At 34.1% G+C, this 11,713-nt stretch overlaps 1 protein-coding gene across 1 annotated transcript; it reads left to right on the top strand.

Annotated features, from left to right (window-relative positions):
• Positions 1-716: 716 nt before the first annotated feature.
• Positions 717-11,501, top strand: CYLC1 (cylicin 1). Its single transcript, XM_045775644.2, has 4 exons — positions 717-1,162; positions 6,733-6,773; positions 8,246-8,364; positions 9,741-11,501. Exons 1-4 carry the CDS (start codon positions 717-719, stop codon positions 11,499-11,501), a joined length of 2,367 nt encoding a protein of 788 aa, XP_045631600.2.
• The last annotated feature ends 212 nt before the right edge of the window (positions 11,502-11,713 follow it).

The following is an 11,713-nucleotide window of genomic DNA, read 5'->3' as shown; positions in this document are numbered from 1 at the left end:
ATTTATATTATATTTATATTTTATTATATTATTTATTATTTTATTTTTATTTTATTTCTTTTTTCTTTTATTATTATTTTTTCTTTCTTTAAGAAGCTGCAGTTCAGGGGCGCCTGGGTGGCTCAGTCGTTAAGTGTCTGCCTTCAGCTCAGGGCTTGATGCTGGGGTTCTGGGATCAAGCCCCACATCAGGCTCCTCCACTGGGAGCCTGCTTCTTCCTCTCCCACTCCCCCTGCTTGTGTTCCCTCTCTTGCTGGCTGTCTCTCTCTCTAATAAATAAATAAAATATTTTAAAAAAAGAAGAAGCTGCAGTTCAAATGAGCAACTATAACAGAAGAGTCAGCCTGAGAACTTTGGGTGAACATATACAGTTTACACTCCACTTTACTTTGAAAGCACAGACCAGTGCAGTCTGAGCACCCTAACTGGCCTGCCACCTCAATGAGTCCTGGGCCTCTAGCCCATACCAAGCCGTCCCACAGGGTGGCCAAAAGGTAGTGTACACCAGGACACTGCTGCTTAGTGCCCACCAGAGCCCAAGTCTTTGTACCAAGGTGACACAGGTGCAAAGCAGCCCAGAACATTCCCAGATATTTTGCTATGGCACCCTTGGTGTAGAGTGCTCCAAAACATGTTGGCTGACATATGCTTGAGATGCAGCTGTCCCCCCCAGGATGCTCCTGACATGAAGGATCCCAGGAACTGCAGGCCCATACATGCATCAGCTTCAGACACCCCACATGGGCACATGCTATGTGGAGCACCCCAGAGCACTATCATCCATTCCAAGCTTGGCTCCACCCACCTGGCCAGGGCACCACTGCACTGAGTATGTTAAGACACCCTCACTTGCACCTAGTTCAGCTTCAGCAATTTTGCCAGATCACCCTCAGTGTGGAGAGCCAGGACACCCAGGACTGTACCCGATTCAGGTTCAGCTGTCCTGCCAGGACGCATTTTTCATGGAGACCCCCAGGATCACAACAACCCATGCCCATTTTAGCTTTAACAGCCCTCCCAAGATTCCCTCGACACCAAGCATCCCAAGACCTCCCACCCTGTACCTCATTTCAGCTCCAGCCACTCCTCAGGTCACCCTCTGTTCAGAGAATTCAGGAACAACTTGGTTTACATCCACATCTGCTTCAGTTATCCTGCCAAGGTGCCCTCTGTGTATAGAGATCCAGGTGCCCCTAGCTTGTACCCACTTTAGTTTTAGCTATCCTGCCAGGGCACTTTTTTCATGGAGAGATCAAGAACCTCCTGACTATATACTACATCAGTTCCAGCTACCCTGTCAAAACACCTACACAAAGAGCCCCAGAACACTGTGATTTACACCTATATTTCAGCTTTAGTTGTTCTGCTAGTGTTCCTTCACTGCACAGAATGATGTGAAAACCCTGCCTGCACCCATTTCACTTTTAGTTGTCCTGACAGAATGTCCACTACATGGAAAGCCCCAAGACCCCAACCCACGCCAACCTTAGCTCTAGCCAGGCAGGAAAAGTCACCAACCACAGTCTATATAGGGAACAGCCATTCACAAGACTGTCACTTCAGTTTAGAAGAAGTACCTGTTCTGCCTAATCCATAGAAATAAGCACAGAATGTCAAGCAAAATGGAGTTCTCCAAAAAAATACAACAAAATGAAATAAAACAAAACAAAACCTCTGAAAGACAACTAAATGAAACAGGCATAAGCAATATGCCTGATAAAGTATTTAAAGATTATAAAAATAATGGGCTGGAGAAAAGAGTGGAAGAACTCAGTGAGGCCATCAATTAAGACAGACCAAAAAATATAAGAAAGAAGCAATCATATTTAAAGAATATGATAACTGAAATTAAGAAAACCTCACACACTAGATGGAATCAGCAGCATATCAGCAGACATAGAAGAATGTATCAATGATCTGGAAGTCAGGGTAATGTAAAACCCTCAAACTGAATGACAAAAAGAGAAAGAAAAATGAAATTTGAGGATAGGTTAAAAGATATCTTGGACAACATCAAGGGAAAAAATACTCACATTATAGAAGCCCCAGAAGAAGATAGAGAAAAGGATAGGAAAAATATTTGAAAAAAATAATACTGAAAAATTCTTTAACACAGGGAAAGAAATACACATCCAAGTCCAAGAAGCACTGAGAATTCCACATAAGATGAACCTAAAGATGTCCACACCATGACAAAAATAATTAAAATGTCAAAAGTTAAAGATAGAGAACTTTAAAGCAGTAAGAGAGAAACAAAAAGTTACCTACAAGGGAAATCATATAAGACTTCAGCAGAATCTTCACAGGCCAGAAGGGAATGAATTGGTATATTCAAAATGCTGAAAGGAAATACCTACAACCAAGGATATGGATATATCATCTGGGCAGAAAATCAAAAAAGAAACAATGTCTTTGAATGACGCATTGAACAAGATCAACATAAGAGGTATATATAGAGAATTCCATCCAAAAATAATAGAATATTCCTTCTTTTCAAGTTTGCATGGAATGTTCTCCAGAATAGGCCACATGTTTGGACACAAAACCAACCTCAATAAATTTAAGAAGGTTGAAATCATACCATGCATCTTTTCCAATCACTACAGTATGAAACTAGAAATCTATCACAAGAAAAAAGACTAGAATAGACGACAAACCTGAACACATGGAGACTAAGCAACACGACACTAAAGAACCAATGAGTTAATCAAGCAGTCAAAGAAGAAATAAAAAATAAAGTCATACAAATGAAAATGAAAACACAAAATCTTTGGGACACAGTGAAATCACTTCTAAGTAGAAAATATAATGGGATACAGGCCTATCTGAACAAACAAAAAAAGCTCACATAACAATTTGACTTTACATATAAAGGAACTAGAAAAACAACAACAAAAAATCCCAAGGTGAGTGAAAGGAAGGAAATAATAATGGTCAGAGGAAATAAATGGCATAGAAACTTAAAAAAACAGGGGTGCCTGGATGGCACAGTCATTGGGTGTCTGCCTTCAGCTCAGGGCGTGATCCCGGCATTCTGGGATCGAGCCCCACATCAGGCTCTTCCACTGGGAGCCTGCTTCTTCCTCTCCTACTCCCCCTGCTTGTGTTCCCTCTCTAGCTGGCTGTCTCTGTCAAATAAATAAATAAAATCTTTAAAAAAAAAGAAACTAAAAAACAACAGAAAAAAAATCAATGAAACCAAGAGCTGGTTCATTGTAAAGATAAACAAAATTGATAAATTCTTAACCAGACTCATCAAGAAAAAAAGAGAAAGGACCCAAATAAATAAAATAAGAAATGAGAGAGAAGTAACAATGACACAAGAGAAATACAAATTATAATTGACTACTACAAAAATTTACGTATCAACAAATTAGACAACCTAGAAGACATGGATAAATTCCTAGAAACAATCTTTGAAACCTGAATCAGGAAGAAATAGAAAATCTGAACAGATTAATTACTAGTAATGAAATTGAGTCAGTAATAATAATAATAATAAACTACCAAAAAATAAAAGTCTCAGGCCAGATGGTTTCACAGGTGAATTATACCAAACCTTTGAACAAGATTTAATACCTATTCTCCTCAAAATATTCTAAAAAAAAAAAAAAAACAGAAAAAGGAGGAAAACATCCAAATACATTCTACCAGGCTAGAACTACACTGATACCAAAACCAAAGACACTTAATAAAAGAAAACTACAGGTCTATTTACCTAGTGAACACAGAAGTAAAAATTCCCACCAAAATATTAGCAAACTGCATACAAAGACATATTAAAAGATCATTCACCACATTGAAATGGGACTTATTTTGGATATGCAAGCGTGGTTTAATATTTGTAAATTAATCAACATAATATATTACATCAACAAAACAAAGGAAAAAATCATATGATCATTTCAATAGATGCAAAAAATAGCATTTCACAAAGTATGACATACGTTCATGATAAAAACTCTCAACAAATTGGGTTTAGAGGGAACATATCTCAACATAATAAAAACCATATGTGAAAAATGCACAGCTAACATCATAATGAAAGGTGAAAAACTAACAGTTTTTGCTTTATGATCAGAAATAAGACATAGATGTCTACCTTTGCTACTTTTATTTAGCATAGTATTGAAGTGTTACCCACAGCAATCAGACAAGAAAAAGAAATAAGAGGCATTCACATTGATAAAGACGTTAAACTGTCACTATTTGGAAATGACATGAATATAGAATAAAAATCTAAAAGATGCCATCAAAAAACTACTAGAACTGATAAATGTATTCAGTAAAGTTGGAGAATACAAAATTAATACCCCAAAATCAGTAGCATTTTAAACACTAATAACAAAGTAGTAGGAAGAGATATTAAGAAAACAACATAACTTACAATTTCACCCAAAATTATAAAATATCTAAGAATAAACTTAATCAATGAGGTGAAAGACTATACTCTGAAATCTATAAAACACTGATGAAAATTAATGATGATGACACAAACAAATGGGAAGATATTTTATGGTAATGGATGGAAGGACCAATATGGTTAAAATGTCAACACTAGCCAAAGCAACCTACAGATTAAGGATATCCCTATCAAAATGCCAACATTTTCCACAGTACTAGAAGAAATAATACTAAAATTTGTATGGAACTATAAAAGACTCCAAATAGCCAAAGCAATCTTGAGAAAAAAATAATAAAGCTAGAGATATCACAATTCCAATTTCAAGATACACCACAAATCTTCAGTAATCAAAACAATATGGTATTGACACAAAAAAAGATATATATATATATCAATGGAAAAAATATAGAGCCCAGAAATAACCAAAAAAGGAAGAATTATACAATAGGCAAAAGGCCATCTCTTCAATAAATAGTGCTGGAAAAACTGGACAGCTAAATGTAAAAGAATGTAACTGGACCACCTAGTAACAGCAAACACAAAAATAAATTCATAATGGATTAAAAACCTTAATGTGAACCCATAAAAATCCTAGAAGAAAACACAGGCAATAATTTCTCTGACATCAATAACAAAATTTTTCTATATATGTCCCTAAGTCAAGATTAGATAGATAGATGATAGATGATGATGATAGATAGATGATAGATAGATGATAGATAAATAGATGATAGATAGATGATAAATGATAGATAGATGATAGACAGACAGATAGGCAGAGATACTATACACACACAGACACACACACACACACACACACACACACACTCACACACACGAGTGGAATATTATGCAACCATAAGAAAGGATGAGATCTTGCCATTTTAGACAGCATGGATGGACGTTGAGGGTGTTGTGCTAAGTGAAATAAATCAGGCTGAGATAGTCAAATACCATATAATTTCACTTATAAGTGGAAGCTCAGAAAATAAACTCACAAACAAAGAGCAGAATCAGACCTATAAATGCAGGGAACTGATAGTTGACAGTCATGGGAATAAAAGGCATAGCATAAGGATAGTAGTTATATTGTAACAACAATGTATTGGGGCAGATGAGGGCTACACTTATGAACATAACATAATGTATAAACTCGTGAAATCACTATGTTGTACAATTGAAACTAATGTAACATTGCATTAACCGCACTAAAAAAATTCCTTGAAGTGTTACAATTGAAGTTTTATTAACATTATTAGTATTATTATTATTAGCCATGGTACAAATTTATTTTTGTTATATGTTTATCAATGTTTATAATGCAAACTCTGCTTTTTTATTACAATATTGAATAATATATAGGAAATATATAGTATTTTGGCATGTTTTAAAATTTGTTACTTTTTTATTGAAGTATAGTTGACATACAATATTATATTAGTTTCAGGTATAAAACATAGTGATTCTATATATTCTACATATCATGCAGTGCTCACTACAGTAAGTTCAATTATCATCTGTCAGTATACTACATTATTAAAATATTTTTGACTATATTCCCTGTGCTATACATTTCATTCCTGTTATTTATTTTATAATGGAAATTTTGTACCTCTTAATCCTCTTTACCTATTTTGTTCATCCTACCACCCTTTCCCCCTCTGGAAACCACCACCTTGTTCTCTGCACTTGAGAGTATTTCTATTTTTGTTTATATGTTCATTGTTTTTTTCTTGATTGCACATATATGTAAAATTATATAGCATTTTTTTATTTCTTTATCTGATTTATTTTCCTTTGCATAATACCCTCTAGGTCCATCCACGTTGCTACAAATAAGATTTAATTCTTTTTTATTTGAGTAATATTCCATTATATATACACTACATTTTCTTTAGCCATTCATCTATAGATGGACAGTTGGGTTTCTTCCATATCTTAGCTATTATAAATAATGCTGCAGTAAACATAGTGGTTGCTATATCTTTTTTACTTAATGTTTTTGTTCTCCTCAAGTAAATCCCCAAAAGTGGAATTATTGCATCATATGGCACTTCTATTTTAGTTTTTGGAGGAACCTCTATGCTGTTTTCCACAGTAATTGCAGCATTTTACATTCCTACCAACAGTGTTCAAGTGTTTCCTTTCTCCACATCTTCACAAACACTTATTTTTTATCTTTTTGATACCAGGCATTCTTACTGGTATATTTTATATTATATCATATCATATCATACCATATTATAAATTATATTATTATTGACATATTACTGTTATTAGCTATTATTAACTATAGCACAAATTTAATTGAAGCTTTTTCTTAACAGGCAAGAAGTAAACATCAGAACAAATGATAATTCCATATCAAGTAAGAATTGAGTCTTTAAAGTTCAATATTATTTAGATTATATTTAAAATTATTTTAGGGACAAATGACTAGTATCTTCAATTCAGTGTTGTAAAGCATAAAGTACCCTGATTTTTTCTTAATATTTAAAAGAACCTATATGTATGTGGATATGTGTATGTGTATTGGAATGTGTGTGTGTGTGTGTTTAAAATATTTCTGACCTTGATGTGGGTTTGTACTAGCTACTTTAAAGGAAATAGTTTGTTCTTCCTCATTATAAAAAACCAACCTTAATTGCATAAGTTTTCCTTTTATTTAAAATCCATAATTATAAAACCTAAAGTAGAGAAAAAATAGTCAAAATGATGAAAGTGGACTTTTCATTCTGTTGAACAAATACAATTTAAGGAAAGTTCTCCTTATATATTGAGCTGATATCTGCCTGTACTGATACACAGTTTACCCACTGGGTCTAGTCCTCCTCTTAGGGAACACATAGAATTCTCTAACATTGTGACTAAGAGCATGGACTCTGAGCCAAACTATATGTCTTTGAATCTCAGCCTTTTCACTTTATGATTTTTGGCAAGCAATTTAACTTCTCCCAGTGCTTCATTTTTGTACATCTATAAAATGGAAGCAATTATAAATCATATCTAATTCAAAGGGTTGTGATAACTAAATGTGTTTAAAACAGTCTGACAAACCTTAAGCACTATATGCGTTAACAGTTGCAGTTATTCTGTTATTACTATTGCTACTACACTTTCATATAACAGTTCTTTAAATATTTGAATGTAGTCATCACATCTCTCATTAGTCTCCTTATCTCCAGGAGAACTATTCTGAGTTACCTCGTCATTTCTTCTTTCCATGTTAGAGCTTCTGCATAGTTTGATCACTTTATTCTGGATGCCCTCAAGGGTGTATATGCCATTCTTTAGGGTTCCCTGAACTAAAATCAGGATTTGGGTTTCTAGCCCTAATTTCTGTGGCTTGGAAGTCACTGAGGTCAGAGGAGCACTAAAATAAATGATTAGATTTAATCAATATAAACTTTATTGACTACTTTATGCTCTGCATTGTGCTATTATGGAGACTATAGAAGACATATTGTTTGCAACAGAACCTAGATGACATAAAGAAAAACCAAAATGGAGAAGATGATGGAGATGTTGGAAAGGAAACGTCAAACCTTTCTCTATTTTCCATTCCTACTGTTTGTATTATTTTAACAGGTGAAAATTGGGAAAAGTAGTTTAATCTAAAAAATAAAGTTATAAATGTAATTTTACACATAATTTAGTACTAAATGGAGAGATCAGCTTTTATTTTCCCTAACTGATATGCAAAAAAACTATAGACTTCAGAGAGAAGAGCTATATTTTAAGTTGTGACTTATCTTAAACAATTATTTCTTACTCAAGCATATTTCAGTGCTGATGAAAATCTGTTAACTGAAAATTGTTCATTGTCCTCACTCATTTTAGTCAATGAATCAAGCAGAAAATTATGGAATCAAGATTACTTTACTTTGACATTTCCCAAACCACTCCAGCCAGGTAGAAAAAAGAGATCAAGACATTCAGAATCACAAATCTCAGTTCCTGTAAGTATTGAAAATGTCATTTTAAACTAAATCTAAGTTTATATAATATACAAATATAAATTTAAAATATGTAATTTGAATTTTGCTTCCTTTTGGAAGCAGATATTTTTAAATTTATAATTCCCTTTACAACAGATTATCTCCATCTGTTTCAGATAAACTTTTATGTATACATAATTCTCCTTTTCAAAGGCATTATAAAGCTAGTAGGCTATGTAAGCTATACAACCTAATGCTGCAACTAGTGGGATCTCTCAGGAAATGTTTACCAGCTGCAAAAACATCTAAACTGAATCTTAGCATATGAGCCAATGTTGATGAGGTTTCAGGGCCTCTCCGTTTTCTTTAATCTGGCACTCAGGATACTAGATACTGGGACATTCAAGCTTTCTACCTCTTTCATAAAGTGTCATTATCTTATTAACATGGAAAAACTAGCTTACAAATAGAAAAGATGATGAAGATGTTTGAAAGGAAATGTCAAATCTTTCTCTATTTTCCATTCTTATTCTTTGTATTATTTTAACTACAATGATTTAAGTGAAATCTGATGTCACCCATGGTAATATCAAAATGTGTTTTAAAAGCATCACCCAAAGCAGAGTTACAGTCAATGCATTTATTCAAGTGTCATTCATTACATCTGTAGTGATCCAACTTTCATGCTTCTTTTCATGGTCCCCCTTTAATTCCATATGACCATTTCATTGACTGGTGATGTCCCTACTGAATAGTTAAAAGACTATAAAAGATAAATGCAAAATTAGTGTATGTGTCCACTTTGAGAACCAGATTTGACAGATTTGGGGTTGAGACTTAAAAAAAATTACACTACTGTTGCACAAATTAATAGGATCAGATATTTGTTTCATTTTATGTCCTTGTTTTGGAAAATAATTCACACCAGGGCTCTCAGGTTCTTCATTTGATCAGGGATGTTGAAAGCAGGAGGAAAAATCAGGCTAAGGCCTGAGGTCTACAGTTATCACAAGAATTGTCATGACAAACTACAAGGGCATCAGTTTATTTCTGAGCTAACATGGGGATGAGAGGTGCACAAAATGTTTCAAAAGATCTCTTCCATATAAGAATTGAAAAGGAACCCACTATCAATGATGAGGATGGGCCCTTAAATGCCATGGATCACTGTGAGCTTCCTCCAATCTCTATAAATCATTGAGAAAATCCTAAGGTTAAAGTCGTTTGGTTTCTAATATGGAGTTATCTCACATACATAACACACACAGAATGTCGAAACTAGTTTTTTCCATTTTAAGTAGATGATTAATGAGAAACTAGACAATTTTCATGTTTCAATATTAAAAATATATAACTTATTTAAAAATGTTTATCATTATTCTAACTAATCTTTTCAGAGACATGACAAAAGAAAATCAGAGGAAGTTCAGAAGCCAGCTCATATAAGGATAAGGCATTCTTTTAAAAAATTTTCCCAAAGGCCATCTGTTTACTTAACTGTCAGGAGACAGGCTCCATTCAGAAATCCTTATACTCTTAAAGCCCATCCTGAAAATGGAGAATCTAAAAAGCCCAAAGATGACAAAAAAGGAAGAACTTTGCAGAGAATTTCCAAGAAAAACAAAGGCCCACATGAAACAACTACAGAATCTAAAATGGTAAATGATGAGAAACCTGAAAGAGGAAATAAAGAAGATAAAACTCCATCAAAATTATCACTTTTATGTGAACTATCTAAGGATTCAAAGTCCAAATTGGAAATAAATCCAGAATCCAATGATTTTAAGGCAGTCTCAAAGTATCCAAAAAAAGATAAGAAAGATTCAAAGATTTCCAAGGAGACATATAATGAATTCATATGTGCAAAGAAGGATTCAAAGGACTCAATGAAAAATTCTGATGCCAAATCACAGACTTGCTCAAAAAATATTTCAAATATGGATTTCATACTGTATTTAGAGGAGTCTGGTGCTGAATCCATGAAATGTGAAATGTGGTTAAAGAATTACTCTCAGAATAATTCAAAGAAGCCTTCAAAGAAGGACACAAAAAAGGATGCAAAGAAAACCTCTGACGCTGAGTCTGTAGACTCAAAAGATGCAAAGAAAGATAAGAAAGGTGTAAAAAAAGACAACAAGAAGAAGGATGCAAAGAAAGACACAGAGTCGACTGATGCAGAATCTGTAGACTCAAAGGATGCAAAGAAAGATTCAAAGAAGGCTAAGAAAGGCTCAAAGAAAAATGACAAGAAAAAGGATGCAAAGAAAGACACAGAGACTACTGATGCAGAATCTGCAGACTCAAAGGATGCAAAGAAAGATTCAAAGAAGGCTAGGAAAGAGTCAAAGAAAAGTGACAAGAAAAAGGATACAAAGAAGGATGCAGTGTCTACTGATGCTGAAACAGAGTCTGAACTGGAGACAAAGAATTTGAAGAAAGATGAAAAGAAGGATAAGAAAGATTCAAAAAAAGATGACAAAAAAAAGGATGCCAAGAAGGATGTAGTGTCTACTGACACTGATTCTGAATCTGAATGGGATTCAAAAAAGGGCAAAAAAAATGATAAAAAGGATAAGAGAAATTCAAAGAAAGACGACAAAAATAAGTTTGCAATGAAATCTGAAGAGTCTACTGAAACTGAATCTGATTGGGAATCAAAGAAGGATAAGTACGATTCAAAGAAGACTAAGAAAGATTCAAAGAAAGATGCCAAGAAACAGGATGCAAAGAAGGGCATAGAGTCTACAGATGCAGAATCTGATGAATCTTCCAAGAAAGACTCAAAGAAGCCTGAGACACTCAAAAGTTCAGATGCTGAATCCGAAGAGTCACTATATAAACTTGGCACTAAAAAGAAAGTTGCTGATGAATCAGATGCCACATCTACAGATTCAAAGAAGGAAGCACTGGAACTAAAGAGAGAATTCAAAATGTCATCCAAAAAGACTACATTCAAAGAAAAAGGGAAAAAAACAGGTACAGGTAGAGTCCCTCCATCAAGAGAAAGACCACCACTACCTCCTTGTGAGCCTTTGCTACCATCACACAAGACCAAACGTCTCTGTCAGTGCCAGATGCCTCCTGCACCTCAAAAACCAAGATATGCTCCTTTGGTATGTTTACTGTGTTTTATTTTAGAAAAAATGGACAAAAAATGAAAAATATTAAGAAGGGTTGAATTTATATTTTCCTTAAGAGTAGTTCAACTTTACTGGAATATTGACAAGTGAGGGACTAACAGATAAGAAAGAATATTTCAAAAGGACCCAAAAGAGTTGAAGAACAAATGTCAAAAAGTTAAGAATAATATTTAGACTGAAGCAGAGAACTGACTTGTGACTTGAAAAAACAATTGAAATTATTTGTAAAG

This window comes from Ursus americanus, chromosome X, assembly GCF_024610735.1.
Source record: "Ursus americanus isolate L20-20 chromosome X, mUrsAme1.1.p, whole genome shotgun sequence".
NCBI classification, from domain to species: Eukaryota; Metazoa; Chordata; class Mammalia; order Carnivora; family Ursidae; genus Ursus; species Ursus americanus.
Note: the sequence above shows the minus strand (reverse complement) of the source record. Positions and strands in the feature narration are given on the sequence as shown.

Bases quoted from the DNA above. Each gene is read 5' to 3' on its own strand.
- CYLC1 (XM_045775644.2), top strand. From the start codon at position 717: ATGCATCAGCTTCAGACACCCCACATGGGCACATGCTATGTGGAGCAC. The intron at 6,774-8,245 runs GTAAGAATTGAG...CACTCATTTTAG, and splicing joins AAATGATAATTCCATATCAA to TCAATGAATCAAGCAGAAAA. The intron at 8,365-9,740 runs GTAAGTATTGAA...TAATCTTTTCAG, and splicing joins AATCACAAATCTCAGTTCCT to AGACATGACAAAAGAAAATC.